This window comes from Amblyomma mixtum, chromosome 3 (assembly GCF_055824585.1).
Source record: "Amblyomma mixtum isolate Tamu chromosome 3, ASM5582458v1, whole genome shotgun sequence".
Classification (NCBI taxonomy): domain Eukaryota; kingdom Metazoa; phylum Arthropoda; class Arachnida; order Ixodida; family Ixodidae; genus Amblyomma; species Amblyomma mixtum.
Genome location: NC_143014.1, coordinates 193,707,849 through 193,735,683, shown reverse-complemented (window position 1 = coordinate 193,735,683; position 27,835 = coordinate 193,707,849). Strand labels below are relative to the sequence as shown.

General features: G+C 45.2%; 1 protein-coding gene across 8 annotated transcripts in view; it reads left to right on the top strand.

Annotated features, from left to right (window-relative positions):
• The window catches only part of LOC149353154 (uncharacterized), a 99,471-nt gene that overhangs the window by 51,186 nt on the left and 20,450 nt on the right, over positions 1-27,835 (top strand). For 4 of the 8 annotated variants that reach the window (XM_089582341.1, XM_089582344.1, XM_089582338.1 and 1 more), the window contains exons 11-22: positions 1,038-1,457; positions 4,990-5,563; positions 5,628-5,802; positions 6,472-6,574; positions 7,823-7,911; positions 12,392-13,873; positions 13,960-14,188; positions 14,397-14,589; positions 17,577-17,908; positions 21,768-21,878; positions 22,041-22,124; positions 27,347-27,532. In XM_089582341.1, coding sequence (XP_089438467.1) covers positions 1,038-1,457; positions 4,990-5,563; positions 5,628-5,802; positions 6,472-6,574; positions 7,823-7,911; positions 12,392-13,873; positions 13,960-14,188; positions 14,397-14,589; positions 17,577-17,908; positions 21,768-21,878; positions 22,041-22,124; positions 27,347-27,532 — 3,978 coding nt within the window. The remainder of the gene's footprint in view (positions 1-1,037; positions 1,458-4,989; positions 5,564-5,627; positions 5,803-6,471; positions 6,575-7,822; positions 7,912-12,391; positions 13,874-13,959; positions 14,189-14,396; positions 14,590-17,576; positions 17,909-21,767; positions 21,879-22,040; positions 22,125-27,346; positions 27,533-27,835) is intronic. The other 4 variants (XM_089582339.1, XM_089582340.1, XM_089582345.1 and 1 more) reach the window with 4 other exon arrangements.

Here is a 27,835-nt window from a genome sequence, read left to right as displayed (position 1 = left end):
CTTTGTGTGAGGTGTCGCAGTGGGAAGGTTTCAAGCGGCGAACAGCATGTGATGAGCGTAGAATTTTGCTGCACTGGAACAGCGGAAATGCCACGCAAACAGAAGAAAGGGAAGCGCGGATTTGCGCCAGAGCAGCAAGACGCCTTCGAAAAACAAACTGAAAAAGAGGTCAGCAACAGAGCAATCGTCATACCAAGCGTTGTGCGGCTTGGCTGGCTCGCTGATATGCACAGCCGGCAGCAGCAGCTGTCGTGCGTTCACGGTGGAGCTCTGGAAACAAAACTGTGCTGCTGGACTCTTTAGGCCTATCAGCAGGAACCTGCCGACCATTAACACGCCTGCCTTTTGCGCTCACATCAGAGGGGCGCTGGAGAAAATGTGATATGCAGTTCAGGCCCGTGGACGAATATTTGAACGATTGCCTGTCGAGCATGTCGTATCTCGACACGGCGCCCCTGGGGTCCTGTCTGAATTGCGATGCGAGCCCCATGGTGTCTGAATAAACGAGCTTACAATGCCATAGACTTGCATGGGCATTTGGCCTGACTCTGGCAGTGCTTCGAATTTCCACCTCGTACGCTTTCAATTTCTGAATGGAGGGTGGTTTCTGTTTCCGGGTGATGAGTCGCGATGCGTGTCTCTAAAACTGACTTCAGGGCCGTTCCTGTCATGTCTAGAGTCCAAATTAACTGGTGCGCTTGAGATTTCGCTCAGAATTAACGAGTATGTGCTGCCAGTGACTGATGTACATTTTTGACGGGAGGGAGCAGGGAGGCCGAATTATCAGATTTCCGAATCAAGGGAGGCCGAATTAACGAAGCTTGACTGCAGTTCTGCATTTAGAGAAGCGTACTTGAGAACAGCTATTGTTGTGAAATTTTGGCAAAGTTGTGTAGTTTAGGTGCTTAATCGCTCGTCAGCGTACATCAGTAACACTTGGTTTAACATCTTTGTGTGCGCATAAGAGTATTGCCAGCATAAATTATGGTGCCCTCTTCAATGCTAGTTAGTTAACACTTTATGGGTGTCATTTGCAGCAGCCCTCGCATCATACTGGATTTGGCGGTGTGGGCCCTGTGGCACCATCTCGTGGTGCCAGCCGCCCTGGCCTTGACCAACTTACTGGTGATGAGGAAGAGCTTTGGCGGCAGCGACGGCAGCAGCAAAATGATGAGATGGCGGTGACTGTGGAGCGCACGCGGCAGCGCAGAGAAGAGGAGGAGAAGCGCTACGAGCAGATCAAGCAGTCTTCCGCCGCCACGGCCGCTGCCGCCACCGCTGCTAACCAGCAGCAGCCCAGCGTGCCTGAAGAGAGTGCGCCTGTGCCCGCTGAAAAAGAAGACATAGATCAGCGCTCGTGTCACTCAAGTGAAAGCCGGGAAGAGGCCCGTGGAGGTGGACTGCTGCCTAACAGGGACAGGCCAGATTTCAGACAGCAGTCATCAGGTGGCTATCAGGTGTGTGCCACTAATGATCTGTCAGCTACAGGCTTTGCTTGCATTTTGGAACTCCAGGAGAGAGCATAGTCGCCGTAATACATGTGGGTGGTTTTGCTTATGGGGTTGCGCAAGTTCTACAACTTTGCTTTTTACAGGGGGTTGGGGGGATGTCCATTTCTTCCTTTTCTCAAGGGGGAAAAATTTTTATATCTTCAGGGAACATGTATTTTTGCATGCTGATTTCAAATATGTAATTAGTTTTGTGTAAAACAAGTCTTTGTGCATTGTTGTAATATACCGTATTGTGCGCTTTTATTGTAAAGACTTTCAAAATTTTTCTTGCCTCAACCGCTGGCTCGTTTGCGGTGAAACTGCACACAGAGCTTGCGTGTTATGGTAACTTTTGTATCGTAGCAAGTTTTACAACGGTACTTACTTAGTTGAGCCGTGCATAATGCAAAAGCGTAATCGTCTGCGTCGAGATCGGCGTACCGAAACCCAAAGCACCGAGTTTTTGCTGAAGGGCGGCAGTAGCGCCATCTTTCTTCTGCGGTGGAAAGCGTCACAAGGCGCCAAGGCGAGCGTTGCAAGGAGCACGGGCCCTTTGAATACGCCGTTCCGGCCTTTTAGTCTGCTTCAACTGAAGCGCTTCGAATATTTTCGGCCAACTGAGCAGAAAAAATGCCAGAAACAACTATTTTAACGAGGCTGTGCCGTTAAAAGAATATTGTTTGACGTCTTTTTTTTGTCCAATGACTTTATCCAATTCAGCTTATATCGTCTGCTTTCGTGGCTCTCCTAAAGCGTCAGAGGACGACGTCGCGAAGTCTTGAGCTGTGTTTTTCTTGTTTAATTTCGTTGTGGAAGACAGATGGCGCTACTGCCACCCTTCAGCAAAAACTCGGTGCTTTGGGTTTCGGTACGCCGATCTCGACGCAGACGATTACGCTTTTGCATCATGCACGGCTCAACTAAGTAAGTACCATTGTAAAACTTGCTACGACACAAAAGTTACCATAATACTCAAGCTCTGTGTGCAGTTTCACCGCAAACAAGCCAGCGGTTGAGGTAAGAAAAATTTTGAGTCTTTACGATAAAAACGCACAATACAGTATTAACTTACTTCTTGCTGAGAGCTTTCAAGTTTTGCTGCGTGGAACTTGCTAAAATGCATGCCATAGGTTCCTCTAGACGAAATTTTTTTGGAAACTCTTGGCAAAAAGTTTCCTAATATATTGCATAAGGGCTTGCGTTACATAAAATTAAATTGCATATTTGGAATCCAGTGAGCTCTAAGATATCACAATCGTGACTTATGGGGTGAATAGGGCCTTGGAGAAAGCTATTTTGTCATTATATCTTGCTGAAACTCATCATGCATGTATATCGGGGAATTGCTGATTTGCGCATTTGTATTGTGATCACGTGACTGCATGCCGTGAGAATGAGGTCGAAGAAATTGCTGCATGCAATGCGATGCATCCGAAATTTGTCCGAAAAATTTATTGGCAACTGGTATTGAAAATCGGCAGCATGTAAAAAATTGCATGGTAAGGGCTTGAGGGTATGATGCTTGGTGCACCTTGGCTTGCTGCTGTTCGAACATTTCCTAACGCAAGTCTGAATGCATTTGTTTTTATTTTTTATTAGGCTTTGTAAGGCAGAGGACAGTATCCGAAAACATCTGAGAAAAATGCATTTGAAGTTTTAGACAACCATAATGTTTGCTAGAATGCAGCTATGGCAGTATGTGTGGCATCATTGCGTCACTCTGTTCTCAACAAGAATGGCCATACTAAATAATGGACTGAACCGACGATGTGCTGCATTGGCTGATTAGACCCCATGCTGCTGTATCTCCCTGTATGAAAAATCAAGTGGCCGTGGTAAAACACTCAGCTTCAGACACTTCAGGCGATCCTGGGAGCATGCTGTCATACACATTCGTCAGCCGCACATTCTCTGGACACTTTCGTTTTTTTTTTCCCCATGCACTTGACGGGTCATTCCTTGTTTTTTAAGGTGAGTGCCAAGACAGATGTCTCAGCGCAAAAATGAAGACTGTGTGTGGGACGCGAGAACACGATCGCTAAAGGAGCTGCGGACAAAAGCACAAAGCGGTAGCCACGATGGCGAACGTAAAACAATAGTCGGATATACTAGGCTATGGATTAGCTAAAAGGTCCGGTGAGATGCGACAGTACGATTGCAAAACTAGATCATATACGTGCGGGACGAAGGTCTCTCCTTGCTCCAGGCAGTTAGCGATCTGGAGACTGCTTTCGGGAAACTGACTAAGCTGGTCGTTCTGCTTGAGCAATGCCAGTCCGAGGTGCCGCAAAATGTGCTTAAAGAAACAAGCTTTAAAATGTGCCAGGCTTTAAAACGGGAATTTCAAAGAAATTTTGCTTGTTTAGGGACATTTTGTGGCTCGCGTGGTGTTAGTCAGTTTTATTGTAGTTCGAATCAAATTCAGCGTTAATATTTTCAGGCCAGGTACTTGAAAGTGCAAATATTCCGAAAATGCATTTTCTCAAATTCGAGTGCTTGACATTTTTTTACCATTTTAAGACCTGTGTCCTGCGTTAATTAAATTAAGCATTAATAAAATTCAAACTGATTAGAAATCTTAAATTCTTAGTGCAGAATTGGTATGTAACTTTGTTGCTTCTCTTTTCTTGACATTGTGAATCTGCCTTTGTTCGTTTTTGACTGAAATGAGGGGGACGAGGGTCTTAAAACTAACTCTGTTATTTATGGCTAGAATCTGATAAAACTGCACTCAAATGTGTTTTTCTCTTTAGATTCTAAATATGCAATCTTATTTGAGCTGCTGGTCTTAGATCAAAAGTTATGTTTATTATTTCTTCGCTATAGTTGTTGCTTCGTTATTGCGTCACTTGACCTTGGTTACAACTGCCACATTCCAACGGGCCTACCTGCCACTGTGTACATGAGGATGGCATGTTGGCATTGAGTATGCAAGCGCTGTGCGTTGTGGGAGCCTTCACATGCACAGAGTGCCCACCACATGGCTGAATACACTGTCTTTGCCAAAGGTAGCCAGACCACAGGCTCTGTTTCTTATTAAAACTTGCAAAGGTTGGTTAGAGTAGGGCTACTCTGTTCTGCTGTCTTCTCGGGTGACTCTACTTGCTTTTTCCTGTGTGCCCAGTCTATGTCTTTGCGACAAGCATTGGGGGAAGGGTGGGAAACACTTTTGCTTCTCGCCTTGCGCGTTGGGTGACGTGTGTTGCAGTGCTCTAGCGCGATGCCAGTTCATGCCATGGTTTGTGGCATGACCGACGGCCGTGTTGCACATTTTGGCATTGGTGACGCGAGGTGTGCGGACGTCGAAAACATGACTCTTACATAAATAAGAGGCAATATTATTGCTTGCAAGCGTAAAATGAGTTGCAGAATTTGTGATTTATATTGTTTGATATTAGCACATGCTTAGTTCTATAGATTATTTCAGTATTGCATCATAGGTGAGCATAGCCAGGCAGTTGTCATTTTTGCATGCCTTATTCTTGCGTTGCTTTTGCAGCAGAACTACCAGCGGCCATTCAAGAACATGCCGCCACGGTTCCTCAAGAAGGCAGAGATGCAACGGCAGCAGCAGCTACGCCAGCAGCAACAGCAGCAGCAGCAACCGCAGCAACCACAGCAGCAGCAGCAACCGCAGCAACCGCCGCAGCAGCAGCAGCCACAGCAGCAGCAATCGCAGCAGCAGCAACCGCAGCAGCCACAGCAACCACAGCAGCAGCAACCGCAGCAGCAGCAGCAGCAGCAGGCTAGTGGTGGCTTGGCTCCACCACAGGGAGCACCCTCCAGCCTAGGTGGTATGGGAGGTGTGAGCTATGACCCTCGCTGGGTGGCCATGGGGGCAGGAGGCCCTTACTTGGGCCAGCTAAGCATGGTGAAGCCTCTTGGTAGCCAGCGTCCTCCCGAGTCGGAGGGTGGCACCCCTTATCCCACTGCAGAGGACCGACCCTACGAGGCCAGGGAAGCACGGCCGCTAGAGTGCTGGCCTCCTGGGGCTGGGCGGCCTGCCCCTCCGCAGGCAGACCGGCCCCAGCAGCCACTGGCTCCTCCCATGGCACCGCCACACGTGCCGCCAGGTAAGCGCACGGTACATTTATTTTGCTATTGCATGGACCTAATTTGTTGCTGCTGCTTGTCTAGGTGGCCCTTACGATAACTGGCGGCCGTCTGTGGCGCCAGTGTACTATGGCGGCCAGGTTGCTGACTTTGGCAGGACTCCGGCAAGCTATGACCAGCGACTGGAGTTTCCCTCAAAGAGGCCAGACAAAGAAGAAGCGCCGTTTGATAGTCGCTCACGTGGAGACTCATTCAGGAAGTGAGTAATGCTTTGGTTTCCTTGTATTGTGACTTCATGCTGTACTCTCACAGCCACGATATATAGAGCATACCTCAGTGTTCCAACTACTCCCAGTTAGGAAAGTCTTGAGGCATGCATGGGTGTAGGTGCTCAGAGAGCCCCAAAAAGCACTTAATGAACCCTAGGTTTCTCGGAGCCCAATCTGAGAACCCATTGTATAGAACGTACTTATAATATGTTTTGAATTTACTTCTGATAGTAAACTAGTAGATGTGTGGCTGCCATGCACAAAAGCAAGAGAGCTATGTGTAGATATGAACATACCTCTGCAGAAGCCAAAATCCCCCACTCACAACTATGAGAAACCACAACTGCACTATTCAGCCGCCGCAGTGGCTCAGTGGTTATGGCGCTCGGCTGCTTACCCGAAAGACATGGGTTCGATCCTGGCCTCGGTGGTTGAATTTCTGTGGAGGTGAAATTCTAGAGGCCCATGTACCGTGCAGTGTCAGTGCACGTAAAAGAACCCCAGGTGGTCAAAATTTCCGGAGCCTTTCACTACGGCGTCCCTCATAGCCTGAGTCTCTTTGGGACGTGAAACCCCCACAAACTAAACTAAACAAAACAACTCCACTATTGGAGCACATACGGTGAAGAAGTAACCATGACGTGCTTTTTCTTTTCCAGGGAGAGAGAATTTGAAGAAAAACAACAACGTGAAAAACGTGAAAACAGGGATGTCATGGGGACCTGGTCCAATGCAAGAGATTATGACCAGCGATTGGCAAGGGTAAGACCTGGTATTGTCGTTATCATCTGAGCAAATAATAGAATGCTACATTGCTAGCATTAGTTTGTGGATAAATAGTGCGAGTTACTGCGTCTGCACTAACGTAATGCAACTCTCAATATAAAGCCTCGGTGGGAGTCTGAACATTTATGAAAGGGAAAAATAAGAGCTAAAACTCTTTGTAACAACCCCAGCAAGGGGCTATTGATGACCGCGGTGTTATCCTTTGTGCCACTAGCATTTAACAAGGCAATTCTTCAAAGGGACAGTCGCAGACTTTAATATCTAATATACTTTTTTTGCAGTTGTTGAAAGCTTTGCGGTTGTGACGCCCGTTTTGCGGTTGTGACGCAAAACGGGCATTTTCTAACTCATTTTTGCAAACCACTGAGCCATCACAGCATGTTGAGATGGGCGCAAGTTATATCTTGCGTCATTCACAAATGAGAAACCTATATCGTACAAGCTTTACACAAGACAACCCACTTCATGGTGTGGTCATGAAGTCTTACCTGATGTTTGCTGAAGAGAATCGGCATTATACGATGCTGATAGGCTGCTACTGTTACTAACATTAGCAGTAGAAACCTGTGTGTTCTTACAACAAGTAGAAATTTAACTTCACAATGGAATTTGCCCACATTTACCTTTTTGTGCTCGTGAAAACTTGGTTGTATCGAAACTGTGGTGTGAAACTACTTCGTTTAATAAAGGGAAAAAATACATGCATTTCAATAGAAGCTAGAAACTAAAATGAGAAAAGTTGTTGCATTGCGAACTTCATCCACTTTTATCTATAATGGCAATTGCATTCGCTTGGATCTGTTAGGCTGAAAAATCTAACTTTAGACTCCCAAGTCTCACTGATGTATGTTCTGTCAGAGGTATTGGCCATGATTATGTGCATTCCCGTGAGGTGCATGACTGTTCAATTAAGTCTGAATTATTTGGAGTCCTAAAAATCGTTTGGTTGTTGCGACTGATACTGCATGAAAATATGCATGTGGCATTTCTTTTGGAATTGAACTGCAATTAAATTAAAGCATGGACGAACCAAACTCTGCTTTTTGTTCATTTTATCCAATAATTCGCTCTATTAGTATTCAATATAAGGAGGTTTGTCTGTATGTTGTTCAAAATTAGTTCGTTGTAGTGCACTTCTGATATGTTGACAAATGCAGAGTGCTCTTGTAAACTTCTACTAAATGTGCAATAACTTGTGATCACTGTTATTTTTTTCTCTCGTAGGACAAATGGGAGCGAGAGACTCAGCCCTCAAGGCCTGATAGCAGGGACAGTCGTACAAGCAGAGATTCCCTAAGGGATGAGAGGGCCATGTGAGTTATCTTGCTCATTGAGGAGTCTGTAAGCTGATACAGCTGTGTCTCAGCTTCGGCTTGTTGGCTGAATATGAGACGTTGAGGCTTTGTTGTTTGTTTTCGCCTATGACCACTAAATAATCTATAATTGAATTTCTTCTCCCATGCTGTTTCAGTTTCGTTAACCGAACGGTGCCGTTACATTCAGTTGGTTTTTAGATCATCAGAGGCAAGAAAAAAAAAATGGCAATATAATTGCTGATATGTCGTTTGCTGTCATTCCAGCTCTTGTAGTAGGCTGGAATCCTGCTCGACACTAGACCAATCTAGTTTACTTTTTTTCATCTCCTCTTTCTTTTTGCAGCGGCTGTTTTTTTTTTCTTCGCTTTCCCTTCTGCTCTAAGGAAGTGCCCCAGTTGGGTAGTTGGGTCTTGCGCCCTGTACAGCAGAGGTGTTATAATCACTATGAGCAGGTGCACCGCGCGCTTTTTCAAAATGTGAAAAACGTTATATGCCTCATTAGTACAAAAGCTGGTGTTCGTTGCTGTCCATGGCACGAAATTCGGATGATGTCGGCACTCTGATGTCAGAGGTCACAACACATGTAATCGAACATGTATAGTCATGAATGACAAAACATAAGGTATGAAAGTCATGCCTTAGTCATTCTGCATTGTAGCATGACTCAGCATTTTAAAAGTAACTTAATGTAAGATGTATGTAGTATGTGCAAAGTATGAATAGTTATGCCTCGTAGTCGGTCATTCTACATGGTAGCATGACTCACTACTCTAATGCTTCCGCATTCTCACGTGTAAGCAGTCACTGCAGACATGTCACTCCCAGTTTTTTCTGCCAATATCTGGCCATCTCTTAGCTGCAGTAAACACATGTTGTAACCTCGCATAATTTGTAAATTCAGTGCCTAAAATTCAAGCCTCCAATTGGAGTGGGTGCACTTTGCGCCTTTTAGTGTGCTCGAGGTAACACACGACACGCAATGCGCATGTGATCGGCAGGCGCAAAAGTTCCGAGCATTTTCTGCACTGGCATGACAGCAGGCTCCTTCGAGAGAGTGCGAAAGTGTGTGGAAGCCTTCTTTGTGGGGTTGTGCTTTCTTAAGGGGGGACGAGGGTCTTAGTACTTTTTTATTTATGACTAGAATCTCGTGAAATTTTGCACACAGATTCTGATTCCAAAAATGTTATCATAACTGAGCTGGTGGTCTTGGATCAAAAGTTATCTTACATAGTCTAGGGTATAATTAGGTAGTTTGCAGCTTTAATGAACTTTCTCATTGTATTTTGTTGCTTTTAATTGAATTGATAGCCGGAGAATTCCCATACCCGATGACATTTTTTGTTTTTCATTAAAGGCATGTCATCCTGCTATATACACTACGTCGGGAGTAAAAAGTCGCAGTATCTGACACTGCAACTCGTTAAGCTAATTGTAAATTGCTATTTATATGTGACCTAAACAAAAGAAGTAAGAATGTCATTGGGTACCTCATTCGTCTCTGAAGAAAATGGTACCAAGGTTATTTTTGTGAACCAAAATGAAGTTATCAAAACCCTGCATAAGGCTGAGGAGATCGACCAAAAATATGATCATAGTGAGAGAATATAGCGCAGAGATCATGCATGATCATGCACCAACAAGCCCAAAAGGCTGTGCTTTTGAACTACAAAAGTATGAAACTGAAAAAGCTGCATTTGAAGTCTGACCATATGTTATAAGATGAACGGGCAGTAGCTTCACTGTGATATTTCCCGCCAGAAATGACATGTTCTTCCCATTTCCTAAACTGTCTTTAGATTCTAAATATGTCAAACTGAATAAAACTGAAGATATCGCACGACAACCTGAGGTCAAAATAGCCTATACCTTTAGGAATTCAGCAAAATTGTGAACTTGAAATCTAGCCAAGACAGTATCAATATGTCGTTAGTGTCTTGCCAGTTATTGCACGAGGTCTCCAAAAGCTCAGTAACTAAACAGTTGTGGTCCATGCTGATGGTGATTTACCCCTGTCTGAGGCTGTAGTCTGGAGTTTATGCCTCCCGTTGTGCCTCCTAGAGACATTTTTTGTCTGCATTATTGTTCAAAAAGGCTGGTGTTGATTTCTTCAGCCTTCTCTATAGTCTTTTTCATGAGGTCTCCAAAAGCTAAGTAACTAAACAGTTGTGGTCCATGCTGGTGGTGATTTCCACCTGTCCCGGGGTGTAGTCTTGAGTGGTTCATGTTGGTGATTTACCCCTGTCTGAGGCTGCAGTCTGGAGTTTATGCCTCCCCTTGTGCCTACTAGACACATTTTTTGTCTGCATTATTGTTCAAAAAGGCTGGTGTTGATTTTTTCAGCCTTCTCTGGTCTTTTTCAAGGCTGCGACGAAGGAGGTCGCATAGCGAGCACCATCTCCTCCAGTTTCACTGCTAGTCCTTACGGCTTGTTGGTCTTGTTCAAATCGAGCGCAGCCAGCCCGCACTTGCCACACTTTACCTCCGCAAAAAGCTCCTTCAGCACCGTCATGTCTACCATGATAAAGTTGGTGCCCGATTCTGCCTCAGAGTGCACCAGATCGTCTTCAAGAAGGTGAAATTTTGGCTGCATAGCAGACTTCGCATCCATGCCGCGCTTGATCATGTCAGCGTGTTCTGTACGCGCGACGATCTCCTCTGCCGTGTGAGACTCCGCGTCATGTTGACAAAACGTGCTGGGACCGGGCCTGGATTCTGGAGAAGTTGATCAGGCGTGGGGTGGGACCACGCTAGCCGAGGCTCCAAACAATCCTCATCCAGCATGGTCGAACACCGGACAGGCGATGAGGTAGACAATGCTCGGACAATCTCCGTCCTGTACGCACTACGCGTCGTCGTCTTCATACGTGTGTCTCCCGGCATCAGTTACTTTTTACTGTCAAACTATGCTACGTAGGAAAGCAGAAACTGCAAAAAACATCTCGAAAAACTTCGCTAAGCTAGCGCTGTGCAAAAACGAAAGCGGCCACACGCGTGAAGCAGAACCGTGGAACCATGATGGCCAAATGGCTCACCTTGCGCGTGCGCTCTCCAGCCAATTAGAGGCCCAGAAAAGGCCTTCAGAAAACCGGCTAGTGCGGTTGTTCTACTTGACCGGCGCCATTTGGAGATGTCGCAAAATGCACACAAAAAAACAAGTTTCGAAATGAGCTCAAGATGGCGCCGATGGGCCGGATGCCTCACCCGCGCCACGCGCAGGAAGTTCGAACAAATTTCGTCCGTTTCGGGGCATTCGTGCCTCTTGTTGTATTCGTTCCCCTGTCGTGGGGTGTGGGCTCCTGAGTACCGTAGCGATCCTGCATAGTCTCTCCAAATCGCCCCTTTCACCCCTTTGCACCCCTGGCCCAAACAACGAACCCACTCCCCTATGCTCACTATGCGTAATTCATTTGTTCAGTCACGAGCTGGCAAGTGACTGTTGGCATATTTAATCTTGGATCGCGAGCGCGGCAGTATCGCCTGACTGTCATACGGTTCAAGAGTGCTTTTATAAATTCAGTTACATACTACCCGCTGCACCAGATGAGCTCATATTTTGCCCAATTGTTCCGAGATGCATAGTGAACAATATGCAGTAAACAGCTTCACTCTGGAAAATTGGGTCATGACCTCTTCAAGCACTTAATCGTACTCTTTGATGCTTCTACACCATGATGCATACAGCAGTGGCACTTAGCGTGAAGCACGGTGATGTCACATCGGCTAAAGTGACCTTTTGGTGTTCACCAGCACCTGACCACTTCATTGCAAGGAGAAGTGCACAAAACAGACGGGGGACGTAAGAGTAAAAAAAAAAAAATCGAGTGCAGATCCTGATCTCCACTCAATAGTTACATGCACTCTAACAGTGCTGGTGCGGAGCATTATTGCTAATTCGTGCACACCGCATGCCACGTTGAATTTGCGATACAAAATGAAGCACACTGCGCCTGATGTGGTTATGGGAACCGCACCCGCAGTCTTGTTGCTCCTTTTTAACAGACGGGTTCCCTTCTGTGCATGCGCCTTGGAGCTATGCCGTGCCACAAACCTGACATACTGTCTGCATGCTATAACATAAGCATCAGTGTTTTGCATTTACTCAAATTACATTAAGAAAGATGCCAGACCTTGTTTTGCGGATGTGAAAAGTGGCGGCTGGCAGTGGCGTGGTGCCCACGCAGAGTCCAGAGAAGCTCCCATGGCAAGGAGTGAATAAACATTGACTGCAGTTATCTAGTGTGTCTAAAGCGCTGTGAACAGTAGAGTGTTTTGCACTTGCTACTATTATTTCTCTTCATTTTCGGGTAATTCAAAAACCAAAACATTTTGTGCAGTCTGATGGGCTTAGAGTCAAGGAGGTTTTATTGTATATTGGAAGCGTCTGGCTTGTGTGTGCGCGTTTATCTTGTACTTAGTGCTGGTACCTGCGTAATCATTTCTGCTCGAGACCACTAGTGTTGGTGTTGCATGTTTGCAGGCCTCCCGCTGAGCAAAGGCAAGACTTACCAATGCAACAAATAGAACCCCACCGCCTGGCTCCTGAACGCGTGAAGGAGAAGCCCCAGGTGCCAGATTGGTCAGACACTCCTTACTCAGCTGCTGGTGAAAGTAAACGGCGCGACTGGCATACACACCATCCACCTCCTGTGACTCAACAACAGCTGGACAGTGCAGGTCCGAGTAAGAAGAACTTTGTGGCGCTGCGACGTGGTGGTGTTGCTAAGGATGAGGGAAAAGAAGACGTCAAAGAAGGGAAGGTTGAGGACCACTCTCGTACTGATGAAGAAAAAAGCAAGGAGGTTGCGAAAAAGGACGATACTGAGAAGCGTGCTGCAACCTCTCGTTCGCGCGGTGGAAGTGGGGGAAGATTTGAGGCAAACCGAGGCCGTGGGGGCCGCGGTGGCAATGGGTTTGGTGGTGTGGGTTACAGGGGTCGTAGTCGGGAGTATCGTCGAAGCAGGACTGAACGTGGGCCCCGTTTCGATAGAAAAAAGGATGAGGGTAGTGAGGAGAGCTCGGGTGTGGAAGAGGAAAAGGCCAGCAGTCGGCTGCGGCCCAAGGAGGAAGAGAGTGAGGGCTCTGAAGAGGCTTGCTTGGATGCTGACCGAAAAAGCAGGGCAGGGAAAGAATGTGGACGTGCCCGGGAGCCACGTCGAGACGAGGCAAAAAACAAGGAAGAAAAAAGCGCCTTTTCTCCTCGTGGTGAGCCATCACGTAGAGGCCGTGGGGGTGCAGTCTCACTGGGCCGAAGTGCAAGGGGCAGATACCCAGCTGGCGGCTATGGGCCACCCACCTCGAAAGCACCGTTTGGAAAGCCGGAGGAAGGCAGCAAGGATGAGGACGCAAACAAGGAAGTATCCCAGGGAAGCAAGCCACGGTCTAATAGCAGCCGCCCTGTTGTGCGCCGTCCCAACCGCATGGAGCCACTTCCACCACGTTTTCAGAAAAACCAGTCACGTAGACAGGATAACCCTGAGAGGAACAAAGGTCGGGGTGGTCGTGGCACAGGCCCAAACAAGGATGCCCTGTCTGACCATGGCAATGAAGATTGGGAGACTGCCTCAGAGAGCAGTGACGTGGCGGATAGGCGGGGCCCTGAGGAGGGTGCACGCCAGCAGCCACCGGGCTCCAAGAAAAACCCATCATCTGGGCCCAAGGCCCCTGGAGGCCAGGAACGTCGCCGGCCTGGCGGTGAGGCTCGTAGGGGTGGAGGCGGACCTCCAGGAGACCGCAATGGTCGGGGCTCCGTGCAACGCAGAGACTCTGGAGGTGGCGGGCCACCTGCCAGAATGGGTCGAGGGAGTGGCTCCCGGCCAGGGGGCCGTGCACGGCAGCAGCGTCCAGGTGAAGTGACTGCTAAGGGAGACCCATCGCCGGCTGCTCTTGTCTACAGAGTGGATGAAGTAAAGCTGCAGGACCCGGGGGGAGTCCAAGCAGCTCTCACTGACCTTAGTGGCAGGTGGGTCCAATTAATAGCTTGGCCATGGCCTTGCACTCATTTATGTATATGTATATATATGTACATATATTTTTTTATTTGTGCAGGAAACACACCAAGAAATCTGAGCAAGGACAGCAGAGTGGCAGACTTGAGAAGGAAAAACCAAATGCGCTCCAAGGCATTGATCTAAGTAACTATGCTAGTGTCGTCGTTATTGATGATCATCCAGCTGATCCCTCTCTATGTGATTGTGATGACGGAGGTTTTCAAGAGGTGACCTCAAAGAAACGTAACAGGATTGTAGCTGATGGAGACTCCAAGAAGAAGAAGGAGGTTAGCACATTTTTCCACCAGTAAGATTGTGGCAGAGCGCTGCGATTCAGTTGTTCTGTTACCGTGTGGTACACGTGCTGTGATGACATGCACATCTGTCAATCCAATGATCGAATTTGATTAAACCTGTGTGCTGAAGTATTATTTGACACTGGCTCTTGCTTTATTTTTTTTTTTGAGAAACGCTGAATTTGTTCTATTTATGCAGACAAGAAGCAAAGCCAATGTACATGGTCGACAGAACAAACTTCCTCCACGCCTGATCAAGAAGCGGGAGTCTGATCGCATGATCTCCTCAAAGGCGGAGTCCCAGCTGCCTGCAAAAAGTGAAGCAGGCGCCACAGACTCTATAGAAGTTGCCAGCACAAAGGCTCAGCAGCATTCTACTTTTAATACAAAAGGTTTGAATTCTTTTGTATGTTACCTGGGGCTACTTAATTTGTTTTTAATGTTTACTGGCTCATCTATGGCTGCATAGGTGTGGCCAAAATAAATGGAGCATTCTTCTGCGAGGAAATTTTTGTGCATTCCATAGAGATATAGAGTGCATATGTGCAGACACCATTAGCTTGTGCAAACATGTATGAAGTATGGTATAATCTCATTACAATGGATATTTGGGTAAAACATGCCAATCTGCTATATTTCATTCATCTTCCTATGCCAGTCTGCTATATTCATTGATCTTTCTATCTTTGCCTTTTATTGAACTTTGTTTACTGCTTATTCAATTACAGAAACCTTTCGGTTACGGGGCACATTTCAGTTACATTTGGATAGAAAAGACTTAATTAGATGACCAAGAAGGTGTGTCGGGCTTCGTTACCGTGGAGTTTTCGGCAGCGAATGCTTAACTTTAAGTACTCTTTGGTGTGCCTTGACAACGCACACGTCAGCAGCAGCAACTACAGTAGCAGTGGCCATTTTGTAATTTCCGCGCATGAATGATTCTCAGTAAAAGTCTACCGCTGCTCAGCTATCAAGGGTGCGCATATCAACTTGCATTGAATGTTGGTAAGCTAGGGCTGCTGGGGTGGAGAGGCCCCCTCCATATCCTGGTGCCCTTGCTTGCTGAGGAAATACGCACGGTATGTCTGTAGCGTGTTCCTTGGCACATAGTTTATTCATGAACCCATGCTCGCTCACCTTTAAATCACAGCTTTTCTCTGGGTGCTTTACTTCCTGTTAGATATCGCAGCACATGCAAGGGTTAGGTCGTCTCAAGGCAATGCTAATGTAAACGACCATGTAATCACTAGGGCAGCAACTGTTAGCGACTAACGGAATTGAAGAGGATTAAAAAGCACACTCTCCAACATAGGCATGTTCTGATGTTGCAACCGATTATGCCGGTGAGTGGCAAAACAAACTGAACCTCCTTCCGCCAGCGATGGTCCTGTGGTTGCTGTGGCTGTAGTTGTGGATTCCGGTACTACATACGCTCCGGAGCTGAGAAAGTTTTTGCTGGGACCATCTATCTCTCAAAAAAAAAAAAGACTAGCAGCACCAGTGCGTCGCATAGGCAGTGATTGTGCACAGTTCGAAATATTAGTGACTCGGTGGTCATAAGCGTCTACTGCACGCACTCAAGTGAAATGCGGTCGCCGTGGCCGAGATTTGATTTTGCAACGTTAGGCTCACCTTCAAATGCATAAGCTGTTATGTTACTCACGCTGTATACAGAATTCTGCCAAGTGACCTGCTACTACCTGTGGATAAGCTGAAACTGCCTTTGGCTCCACAAATGCAGTGCAAACAAGTCTGCTGCTTCAGGTCACGTCCCTTCCCAGATAATGCTCATTTTCAGTCCCTGGCTTGGCTGAGGTCACTTTAAAAATGGATGCTCAAATATATCGAAACCTAGTAGTATTAAACATATATATAGAGGTGTTTAAAACTGTTAAACACGGTCTTTTATGCAGCTGTGCGCTGCTTGAAGTTCTCTGATTACTCACTTATAGTAATAAAAGTAGGTTGTAACAGCATCTTGTAACAGACTTCTCTTACAGCAGATTGAAATCTTGACCACTGTTGGGATGTGTTGTAATGAGATTATACTGTACCTCTCAATTTTCGCTAAGTAAGGCACGAGAACAGTTTGATCGTCGAAGCGTTCCTCGGTAATATTACAGCCGGGGCTGTACTTACGTGTAAGTTGCACTTAATTGAAACAATTTGTTCACCTTTCCTAGCCTCATAACGTCTTGATGCGTGGTAACACAGAAGAATACTTGCTTGATATTACCAATAACTTCGTAATGCTGGAAGGATCGGAGGGTGGCAGAAATTATTTATCTGGAATTAAAGAACTAGTTTCTTCATGTTTGTTTATATTTTTAACATCCGGCAAATGGCTTGACATTCAGCTGTTACGATTGCTTCGTTTCTTAATGTCCGACGTAATGTTTTCCTGCTCATCACTTTATTTTTAGTTTTCTGTGATGCAAATTCTTAATTTCATTTCGTTTCTCATTTTGTGTGAACACATTACCGGTAGCATACTATCACTCTGTCTAATCAAGCGGCATGCATTCTTATGCATGGCTCAGTGGTGGGGTGCTCAGCTACTGGGCCGTAAGACCAGTGTTCAATCCTGGATGTGTTTCTATGGAGGCGATCAAAACGTTCCTGTGTGCTGCACGATGTCAGCACACTTTAAAGAACCCCATGTGGTCCGATTAATCTGGAGCCTTTCACTATGTCATCCCTAATAGCCCATGTGTTGTTTTGGGACATTTAATCCCACAGTTCAGATCACTTTTTTTATTTGTATCTGCTGAGTCAGTCTAGCTTTGTTTGTTTCAGTTCCAAAGACAGTGCACTGTTTTGAAGAAAGTACAACTGCGTTTCACCGTTTATTTTTGAGAAAATTTTGTGATACTGAACAGATACATTCAATTCATATTCGAAAATTTCAGTATCTACGCGTCCTTATAAAAAAACCATGCAGGCTATTTGTGCGACTCTTCGAAAGGGAATTGTTGACAGTAGAATTTTTGGTATGCAGGTGAGTATTGCTAAGAACTTCAGCAAAGGGTTAATAATTAGGAAATGGAAAGTAGGCAGGGCGCATTACAGCTATGCAGCCGTTGAATGTTTAGTGTATCACATGAGCGACAATTCGTTTGAAATGGCTTTACAATGAAGTTCTGCTGTTACTTTATTGACAAGGAGTTGGCCATGCTCTCTGGAGTTGCCTGCCACATGATGAACTGACTATCATCTATGATGCTAGTGATTACAGGATGTCCATTCACCGATATTCTGATGGCATTGGCAGCTCAGGTTTATGGCACTTCTGTATAGCATGTTCTGGCTATTTTTTGTGTGGCAGATGGCAGCATTCAGCAGTGCTAAGGTTGTGCTCATGTTCTGTTCGGCATTGCAGAGCTGGGTACAACTGGAGTGATTCGGCCCATTGTGAATGCCTGGGATAAGCCCATTACTCACGCTCTGCGTGGGGGCAGCCCCGCATCATCTGCACCACAGCCTGTGACTACCCCTGCAGTCTCATCAGCAGATGTGCTGGTGTCATCCAAGTCGAGCAGCTTTGACAGAAGCAGTGATCAGCATGACAGTGGCATTGATGTGAGCGACCAGCCAGCCTCGGCTGCATCATCACAGCGTTCGTCGCCAAGTAATGATGGCAAACCCCCGCTGCTTGGAGCCAGCCCCAAGGGCTTGCCTGCCATGCCTGTTGGTGTGCCACCCTCCGCAGGGGTGAGTGTGTCTTTGGAGTGGATTGCCACAACTTATTTTTCTTGCATTATGCAGACTTCTGTATGGGCTCTAGGAATGCAGTGGGTACATGAATGCCAGCCTAATTGGGGTGCAACATGCAGATTGTGGTAACCACAGTTTAAACATAATTTGAGTAGTAGCAAGCAAGGCTACCAGAAATCTGTTTTGAATCCGGAGGGACAAAAAACTTGGTCTGCTTTGGACTCTCAGTTGATTTTAACTTGGTTAGAAGAGGCATTTTTGGTCTTCTTCGAGAATTGTCAAGAGGCAACTTAAAAAATGTCCGCTTGTAGCTTTCCATTTTGTTTAAACCAATCACAGCAGTTTTGTGCAGCGAGAGCTTTTGGGGTGGCGCTTAAGGTAAAGGATGCAGATATTGAGACCTACAATGAAGTTATGTACAGTGTAATCCTCTTACAACTATGCCAGTATTGCTTATAACAACAGAATTTTAAAGTTTTGTCAATTCCTTCATTGCTGCTTTGTAAAAACACCCTATGTAATGATAGTCATCGGCAGAATAACGGATAAGATAGAGTTCTGGTCGCCCGAAAGGCGTTTACCATGAAAATTTGCCTGAAAGTGCTGCCATGCCTCTTGATTGACATCTTTGCTAACATGAGCGCTGCCAAACATCAATTGCTGATAATTACTGACAGCAATTGCAGCGGCTTTCCCTCTTGTTTCCCGCTCCATCTGGCATCGGTGTGGCGTTTTTGCCCCATACCCTTACTAGCTCTCTCTGGAATCAGTCACATGAGTGGGTAATAAGAATCGAATGAACCGGAGAAATAGAATCGTAATGTAGTGGTTGTACATTCATTGCATGCCTTTCATCTATTGTTTACCAGTGGAAACAGTGCGTTGGAAAGGCAGTTTCATCATTCTTGGTTTCCACCTGCACATATGAGTAGCAGTTTATGTTCATATATAAAGTAGCATGAGATTAATAAAATTAGATTGGAGAGCAAGAAAAAAAAAAACAGGCAAATGTGAGCAGCTTTATCAGTTGAAACTCAAGTGACTGTCACTTATACAGCAAAGTTATTTCCTACTTTAATGGCCCAGGGAAATTTTCAAATTATCTGAAGGTTCGAATTTCGAATGATCTTGTAAGAACTGTCAAGAAGTGCTTGCGTCACAGTAAATTGATTCGTGAAAGGCTGGGCAATTTACAAGATTTGAGATAAGTGTGTGGCAATAGCTGCTTTTCATGTTTCCATCAGTGCTTTATTCTGTGCGTATTGTCGGGAGCATTGAAGCAGGACCTCTCCAAAATCATAAGGGCCTCCGACGTCCTTCACGATGCAGCGCGGTGGATCTCTACCGTGACAGTTTGATATTCATCTTAGTGCACAGTTTCGGCCATAGCCTCCTAGATACTTTGAAGCTATGCTTCAGCGCATTGTACGAATACAGTCTCCTAGCTATACGCATGCTTAAGTACTATCATCCATTCATAGCCCAGCTTAAGGATCAGTAAATGGGTTTGTAACCATTCATTCTCCACCAACAAAGAGCACGTCAGAGATGCAGGCTGATGGGACGAAACACTTTTGGTTGATGCTTGCTTCTGGTATGCTTGCTTCAAAGGTGCTTCTGGGGTTTGTCTTCAACCCCCACACATGCCGCGGCTGTCGAAGTTCACGTGTCCCTGCTGCTAGTTGTTTCTGCTTCCAATTTAGTTAAATTTGACTGCCTTAAATATTGATTCATGCCAATATTTACCTTATTACTCTCGCAATTTGCCCACTTTTCTTTTTAACTTGATGCATCAAAAAGGTATTGTGCAAATTACACGGAGATTTTGCAAACATATCAACACTCATTAGTATATGCCATTTATTGCCGCTTATCTGTCTACTCCCTTCCCCTACTGCTCCCCTTACTGGCCAAAAAAAAAAAAACTTGGGGGACACTTGAAGGACTATAGAAACCTAATTTTAATTGTTTTCTTCTTTCAAATGATATGTGACATTAGTATACATGGATCACCACATGGTATTCACCTGCGACCATTGAATAATACTTCAGTTCCTTTTCTAATGCTTTTCTGGTTGCATCAGCCGAACGATGGGGTTGATGTGTAGGTTGCACTTAGGTCATGTGATGCACGATAAAAAAAAACTGTACTTTCAATTCACAACACTTATTCCGGTCTGCTTCAATAGCTGAAATGACAGCAAACGGTGTGTCAGCAGTTATATTGTAGTTTCCTCAAGACCAACTGCATGTCACAACCAGTTTGATTGATTAAACCAAAACGGCAACAAGATTAAATTCAATTAAATTATTTATTGGTTGTAGGTGAATATTACAGTGTGATTCACGTATATTGTCTCGGGCAACATTTGAAATAAGAAACATGCACACAAAAATTTGGTGTCTATAGTCAAGTTCACTTTTAGAGGTGCTTGTGACTGATTAACTAACTGTTCCTCTAATGTAATTCGCCTACTGTGCAGTTTGACATGCTTACACAGGGCCTTCATTTATCCCACTGAATAAATATTCCTGAATGGTGTAAAGGTAGTGTCCCAACCCAAAGGACAGCAGCTCGGTTCTGCTAGCTTTTTTCTTTTCAGCTACTCTGCTTTTCTGTGTTCCAGCCCTCTCGACCAATCAGGATACAGGCGAACCCACTTATAATGATACCGGTTTTTACAATATATCTGTTACAACAACGAAAAGCTGCTGCCCCATCCACTTCTGTATGTTTTCTATGGTAAAATTACCCGCTTACTACAATGCCTCCATGCTGCATTATCGGTTATAACAATGAAGTCTGGCTCCTGAGTGCTCGTGCCAAAAGGTAGTGAAATGCGAAATCTTTAAAAAAAAAAATTCCAGCCGCTGCACCCTCCCCGCCGCGTGCTCATACCATAGAACCTGTTTTCTGACCTTCTCCGCATCGCCAGCCTCACGCACCTCTCTCCCCCTGCCCTTCCACCCCTCCGAACACAAATGGGCTGCGCCCATAGCTCTACGCCGCGCCACCCTCCGAAACACGAATGAACCTTGCCAATGCGCCGATAGCACTGATCTGCTCGCTCGCCGCTCTTTCTGTGCAGTTCTGCCAACGGATTTGGTTCTTTGTGTTAGTTGATTGCGTCGAAGTTGTTCCTGGCCATGTGGTTTCTCCGTCTCGTTTGAATCGCTGCTGAAACGGAAGATGGCTGATCCGCCCGCTGATTATCGGACGACGTTGCTGGTGAAAAGAAAGCGCACGGCTATTGATTTGGAGACGAAGTGCAGTGTCGTGAAGGACTACAAAGACTGTAAGAAAGTGTGTGACTTGGTTAAGAAGTATGCACTATCGCAACCGACGGTGTCAGTCCCTCCGGGGCTTCGTTTTCACGAGGGGCTAGTGAGAGGTCAAGACCTAGTTTGTAATCAACAAGAGAACTTCACATGCCCCATATGGCCTGAGGATGCTGCATATGTGCTTTCTGGTCTGAGCCTCTACCTTTGTAGAGAAAGTGACTTAGTTGAAATGTTTATTACCATTCTCTAGAATTCCATCCGCGCTTGCCACCAGAAATTTTCCATTTTCCTACAGTGAGCTGCGCCCTATGGATTAGGTAGGTGGCTATGCCTTATTTTGGTTAGCCTTCCACTGTTGTAGTGTTGGGAAAAGTCCATTGCTGAGTCACTATTCAATGTAGTAATGACTTTTACAGTTGCAAAAATGCAGTTATATATTGAAGGGATTTGTTTTGCGTAGTTTAGTGTAAAAGATTATGCAGTTACTCTGCAGAGCTGCTTGAAACGAATGCTATATGCTTCAGCTTTTTCTTTAGTCCTGTGGTAGACAAGTGCGTCTTTGTTTTGCTTTTAGGCTGTGGGCGTGGACTCCAGCAAGCCTATGGGCACTGTCATATTTGAAAACAAAAACTTCAAAGCAGAAAATGCAGCTCTGGACAAGTTCGAGTCGCAAACCAAGTCACAGGTAGTGGAGCCATTTTGTTTTTGTTTCTCATTATAGGATTACTAGATCTGATTAGCTTATGATTTTGGAGAGTGATGGTAACAACAGAGCCTTCCTCCGTTACGTTGATGGCATCTGTGTGCTGCCTCAGAATTCTGCAGTGTGTTGCCGTTCTTTGTGCAGGAACCAGGCAGTACAAATGCTCCTATGTTGGCACCTGTTGCATCTAAGGCATCCAGCGACACTGTGGAGGCTAGCAAGCCCAAGGTGTGTTGTGCGTGCCGTGCCTGGTTACTTCATTTCATTTCCAACAAGGGACATTTACTAGTAATGCCATGCACTTGTTCCTTCCGCTAAAGGCCTTGCTATTTACTGCTTTGGAGCCGTTCTTTGATATTCCCGATAGTAAGCATGCAGTGCAGCATGACGGAATGGCGAAAAATGTCATATTAAACCTTCACGGTTTGAAACTTCTGCCCGGGAACAACCCGGTAACTGGGAACAAGTGTAATGCTCAGCACATCCCACATCTACCTCCACTTCATGTCCTCTGAGGACTGCTTTCTCTAGTGGCACAGCAGTCATATTGCCTAAATTTACAGAAAGTAGTGTATTATATGTGCAGCTGAAAATCGCAATAAGGGTAGCTAACAACATGTGCATCATATTGTACATTTGATATTTTTGTAATAAGTTTTTGGCTCAGTGCAGGGGCTTATTTTTGTTTTGTATGTATTTTTTGTGTTGCCTGCATATTAAACCACTAAATTTTACAAGCTTTTGCACAGGCAACTCTGGAGTTTTTTTTGTTTGTTTGTTTGGAAGTGTAATCAGTAAGGTAGAGTTTGATATATGATAATGTGCAGTGCATTTAGCACTGAAGGAAATAATTCTTACTTCAGAACTCCCAAAATTATTTTTTTCATGGTAAGGAAAGAGTTAATGAGAGTACCGTGTTCAGTTGCTGCCGTGGTCTTATTTATTTTTTTATTTATTCAATAAACCCCTAAAGGCCCTCAATCGAGGGTATTACACAGGGGGGAGCAATGACACACAACGCAAAATAAGAATGAGCAAACACCAAGGTGCAAAACATAAATACAAAAAGCACATGTAGAAAACAAAACAAGAAACAAACAAAAACCTGTAGTATACATTGTAATTTACACGAAAAAAGAACAGATAGCGTTTTAGAGGCAATAACAATCGCAGGAACAAAACAAAATAATGGAACAAAACAAAATACAGCAGTGCTCAATTGCCATCAATTGCAGATAGCTTTTTCTGACAGGTGAGTGTAGCACACAAGAAAATGATTTTTATGGGAAACCCTGCATCCTGCTCCTACCAAAAAAGAAAATACTAATTTGCACGTATGAAGGTTTCTTGTCTAGTGTACTATTTTGGCACCTGGAAAAACAAATATGCAATTTTTCTCTATTCCTTACGGATTTCAAGATATTATTTTATCACTAATTAACTGTGCCGTTTTTTGCAATTTCCGTATCAAAGACTGGCAAAAATTTGATGCCTGAGATTGCAACTATACAATCACATAAGTCTTAACAGTGCCATTCTGAAAATTAGTCTTTGCTAATATACTGAAATATAGCTCCAAGTTATCTTAGTGTCCCTTTCAGCTTTCTAGCATTTTGAGACTTTCTAGTTTTCTAGACTTCAAAGCAGACTGAACATAACAACTGGCTCTTGCAGTAGAAAGAGCGAAAGGTTGTAGGGTAATGAAGAGGAAGAAACCTGTATCCTGGTAAGATTGGGAGGTTGGGTATAATGGGTTGACACTGAAAATCTCCACGAATGTGGACAGAGGGTAGAATTCTCACTTGGATAGTAGTGGGAGGATAAGAGCAATTTGAAAATGATAAAGAAAGGAAAAAGCATACGTGAAGGAAATGAAAATAAAGACCAAGAACCAGCTAGCTGAAAGGGTACCTGTCCCAGCTTCAGCCCCTCTTCTGCCTCCTGTTTGTATGCAGCACATCTGTCTGCGTTTTGAATTTGCACTACTACAATGCTCATTGTTGCTACTTGTTTTTAATGTGATCGATATACTTTAAATTGCTTTATCCAGAAGTACATTTGGTGCCAATTTGCAGTAATTAAAATCTTGTAATATTTTTTGTCCACAAGTGACGCCGACTGGATATGCTGCCAGGCACCTGCCGCATTGGTTGGCAGACCAGGTCACACCATCTAGCAGTGACGCTTCCCACTCATTGTATGCTTGTGTCCCAAGATGTAATCAATTAGTTCAAACTAAGCTCGTCGGCTGCTGACTCGAAAAACGCAAAAAACACTGTGGTGGTCGAATTTCGATGTAGACGAAATTCTAGAGGCCCCTGTATTGTGTGATGTCAGTGCATGTTAAAGAACCTCAGGTGGTAAAAATTTCTGGAGCCCTCCACTACGGCGTCCCTCATAGCCTAAGTTGCTTTGGGACGTTAAACCCCAATAAACCAATAAACCAAACGACAGCGGCTCGTGTATTGGCTGTGTACAAGGTGTCTTGGCCAATGAAATGATGTCATCTGCCACGAAAGATTGAACTAACATTGGGAAGATGTCTGTGATTTACTCTTGTAGTGGAAGATGTTTCCACCTTGGCTTTGGCTAAGATACAGTGTACTCGTGTTAAACGAACCTCAAGGGATCGAAAAAATATGTTCCGTTTATCAGAAGTTTTGTTTACAGAGAGGATGGGTTCAGCATTGCGCAGTCAACTTCCGCGGTCCCGACACGACAGGCGGGCGCGCAGTTGGCGGTCTCCACAGAAGTGGATCCTGAAATTTCGGTAATAAGGAGTAGAACAGTACACAATGGGCACAAACTTTATTGCACAAAGTAAATTTTTTTTTCCTCATAGTATACAGGAATATTTAATGTAAAAAAGCCAATAGACCGCTTACTCTTCTGCCGGTAGGATATAGGGAACTGCCATTTAATGGCTGCTGAAAAATAACTTTATATTTGCTTGTTTCAGCTCTCGCAGCCTCTTTTTTTGAATGGCGTCACCCATACTAGACAGGCTGTGGAGAAACAGTTCGGAGCCTTCTTTTCGCTGGAAGAAACTCTTCAGCATTTGCACTGCCGATTCTGCCTGCACAGGTGTCGCCACAGAGTCAGAGTCTATGTTCTCGTCTTCGCTTTCTTTTGGGGGGCAGACATCAGCTATAATGCTCTCCACGGCATTTTGTGGGCATGTTGCCACGTCGCTGTCAATCTGGACGTACTGATCAAATTGGATGCCCATCGAAGCACACTTCTCCAACAGCAGATTTTCTTCAGCTGCATCGTAGGCATCAGGCTCATCCTGTGTGCAGGGTTTTTCTGTTGTTGATACAAACCCAGCATGCCTGAAGCAGCTGGCAATGTTCATTGCGCTAACCTGCCACCAAGCGCCATCAAGAAGGTAAATGGCACGCAGGACTTACACTTTATATTCCTTGCCTTGGTCTATACATAACACCATCCTCCGAAGCAGGTTTTTGCGGAAACACGACTTGAGCGCCTGGATCACACCCTGGTTCATAGGCTGTAGCAGTGCTGAGGTGTTTGCTGGCAGAAATTCCATTGTGATGGACTTCAGCCCCAGCACGGTTCCATGTCTGGGGCAGAGCTCCACAAGGAATATAACTTTCCTGTTCTTTTGCGAGAAGCGTGCGTCCTCGCCACAAATCGATTCTCTGAAGATCGTTTGCATCATCCACGCCTTGCTGTTGGCCTGGTAGGAAACGGGCAAGGTCACGACATTTTTGAAGCAGCGAGGATGCTTGGATTTTCCAATCACAAGTGGCTTCAGTTTGTCGCTTCCAGCCATGTTTGCACCGATGAGGACGGCCAATCTATCCTTACTCAGCTTCCCCCCGGTGCACTGCTCTTTTGAAGGAGAGGGATTTTGAAGGGAGCAACTTGAAAAATAATGCAGTCTCGTCTACATTGTAGACGTTTCAGGATTGTATTCCTTTAGAATTTCGGGGAGCCGTTTTACTCGCCAGATGCGTACCGCGATGGCGCTGCGCTTGCCCAACTAGTTTTGGTTTTGAGTGTTTTCAGTTCCGTTTATGTAATGGTTGAAACATTTGAGTTCCAATTAACCAGATGTTTTTACATTGCCTTAATAGAAAACCAACCCACTCCGATGAGTTTGTTCCGTTTAACCGATTTCCGTTTATCGAGATTCTACTGTATACTCGAGTGCAACTCTTTACGGCCTTCGGTCCCTTCAGCTGAGGCCTCCAGCTGTCGGGACCGAATGAGCTGGTTTTACTTTTATTGCGAAAGCAATACTATGCTAGGTTTTGAGCCTTGAGCGTGGCGCGGCGGTAGTTACGGTTGACCTTTCGCGGAGTGACGTCATACTAGCTGCGAAAAAAAAGGGCCCCCAGCTCGATCCGTCGGCGGAGGGCGGTGGTAGTCACAGCGGTGAGCCTCGCGCTCCTCTCACCAGGGGCGCTACAGCCGAGGTGACGTCATACCAGCTGCATAAAAAAAAGGCTTCAGCTCGATCAGTTGGCGGAGCGCGGCGGGTAGTCACGGTGGATCTTTCTCACTGTGTACAAAGATAGTTTGCCATGCCGTCTACTGCCAAACAGAAGGCAGCTCGCCAGTGTGAAGCCAGGAAGAAACAACGAGCTTTCGCAGCTTACCGAGCTTAACCAAGCTAAGCCTCTGCCAGTTTTTTCATTTATGTGCACAAAGTGAAGGAAATTGGTTCATGAAGTGTGTCAATTGGTTGCAGTTTCTTGTACTATATAATGTAATGCAGGCTACTGTAAAATCAGTGTAACCAATAATCACATTGAGGTTGCGGTTTGATGTATAGCAGTTTTATCATTAACTTTTATTTATTGTCCATGGTACACCTCTTTAAAAAATAAAAAATTCTTAACAAAAAGGAATCTCACAGTTAACATATGACCTGACCTGGCTGGGTCTGGAGTTGGAACTTACATTGTTTGTCTGGTAACAGGATGCTTTTATATGGCATATTGACTGTGGAATGGGTAGTAATGCGGCTGAAGCGGGCTTCGCCAGCCACGCTGTGTAAATGGATCGTGGACGCGTTGGGCGGCTATCCCAAATGACCTTGTGCGTTGGTGTGTGAGGCGTGTCTAATGCCCTCGATGGCACGGAAGATGAGTACATTTGGGATGATTTTTCGGACAAAGAAATGTCCGAAGAAAGCGCTGCTGAAGAAGAAAGTGATTGAAGTGTGGGATGCGATTTGAATAAATGTCTTCTATGAGCTTGCATCACTTGTATTATACGCGGGTAAAACTTTTTTTTTTTTCCCCTATTCGCGTCTCTAAAACGTCACCTCTTATTATATTTGGGTTCGTATTATACGCGTGTTTTTACGGTATGTACTGCTGAATGCAACTTTGTCTGCTTTTATTTAAAGAGCTTTTGGTACATGCATCAGTTAAATAATATATGGATTTTAATTTGCTTTGTGTGAAAACCTTTCGCAGGGAGAAGACAGCGGGGACATGAAGCTGGACTTCACATTTGAGTCTGAATTGGCCCAGTTTGGCGATGAGAAGCAAGCCAAGCACATGGCCATTGCTCGCTCTCTGTCCAGTGAAATTACATCTGGCAACTCTCCAATTTCACCTTCCACGGATGAGCTGAACCTGAAAATTGCGTCTGTGAAAAAGGTATCCACTTGCAACCTATATATCCCTTTTGCTGTAACCCAGGATAGTTCAAGCTACTAGTGTTATACTTTTATCTGTGTATGTCTCCTTCCATGACTGTGTCGGGGTGTGGGGAACTACTTGGGGGCATTCGCCATGGGAGTTTGCCAGTGCAGTTTTCATTGTGCAAGTGCAGCACCTCTTGGCTGCTGAAGGGAAATTCACACCATGGCCTGAATCGGTGGTTAGGATTGTGGACGGTTTGAGATAATGTCATATCATGGATTTATGGCGATGGATTCGAGTTCATAGTCAATACACATA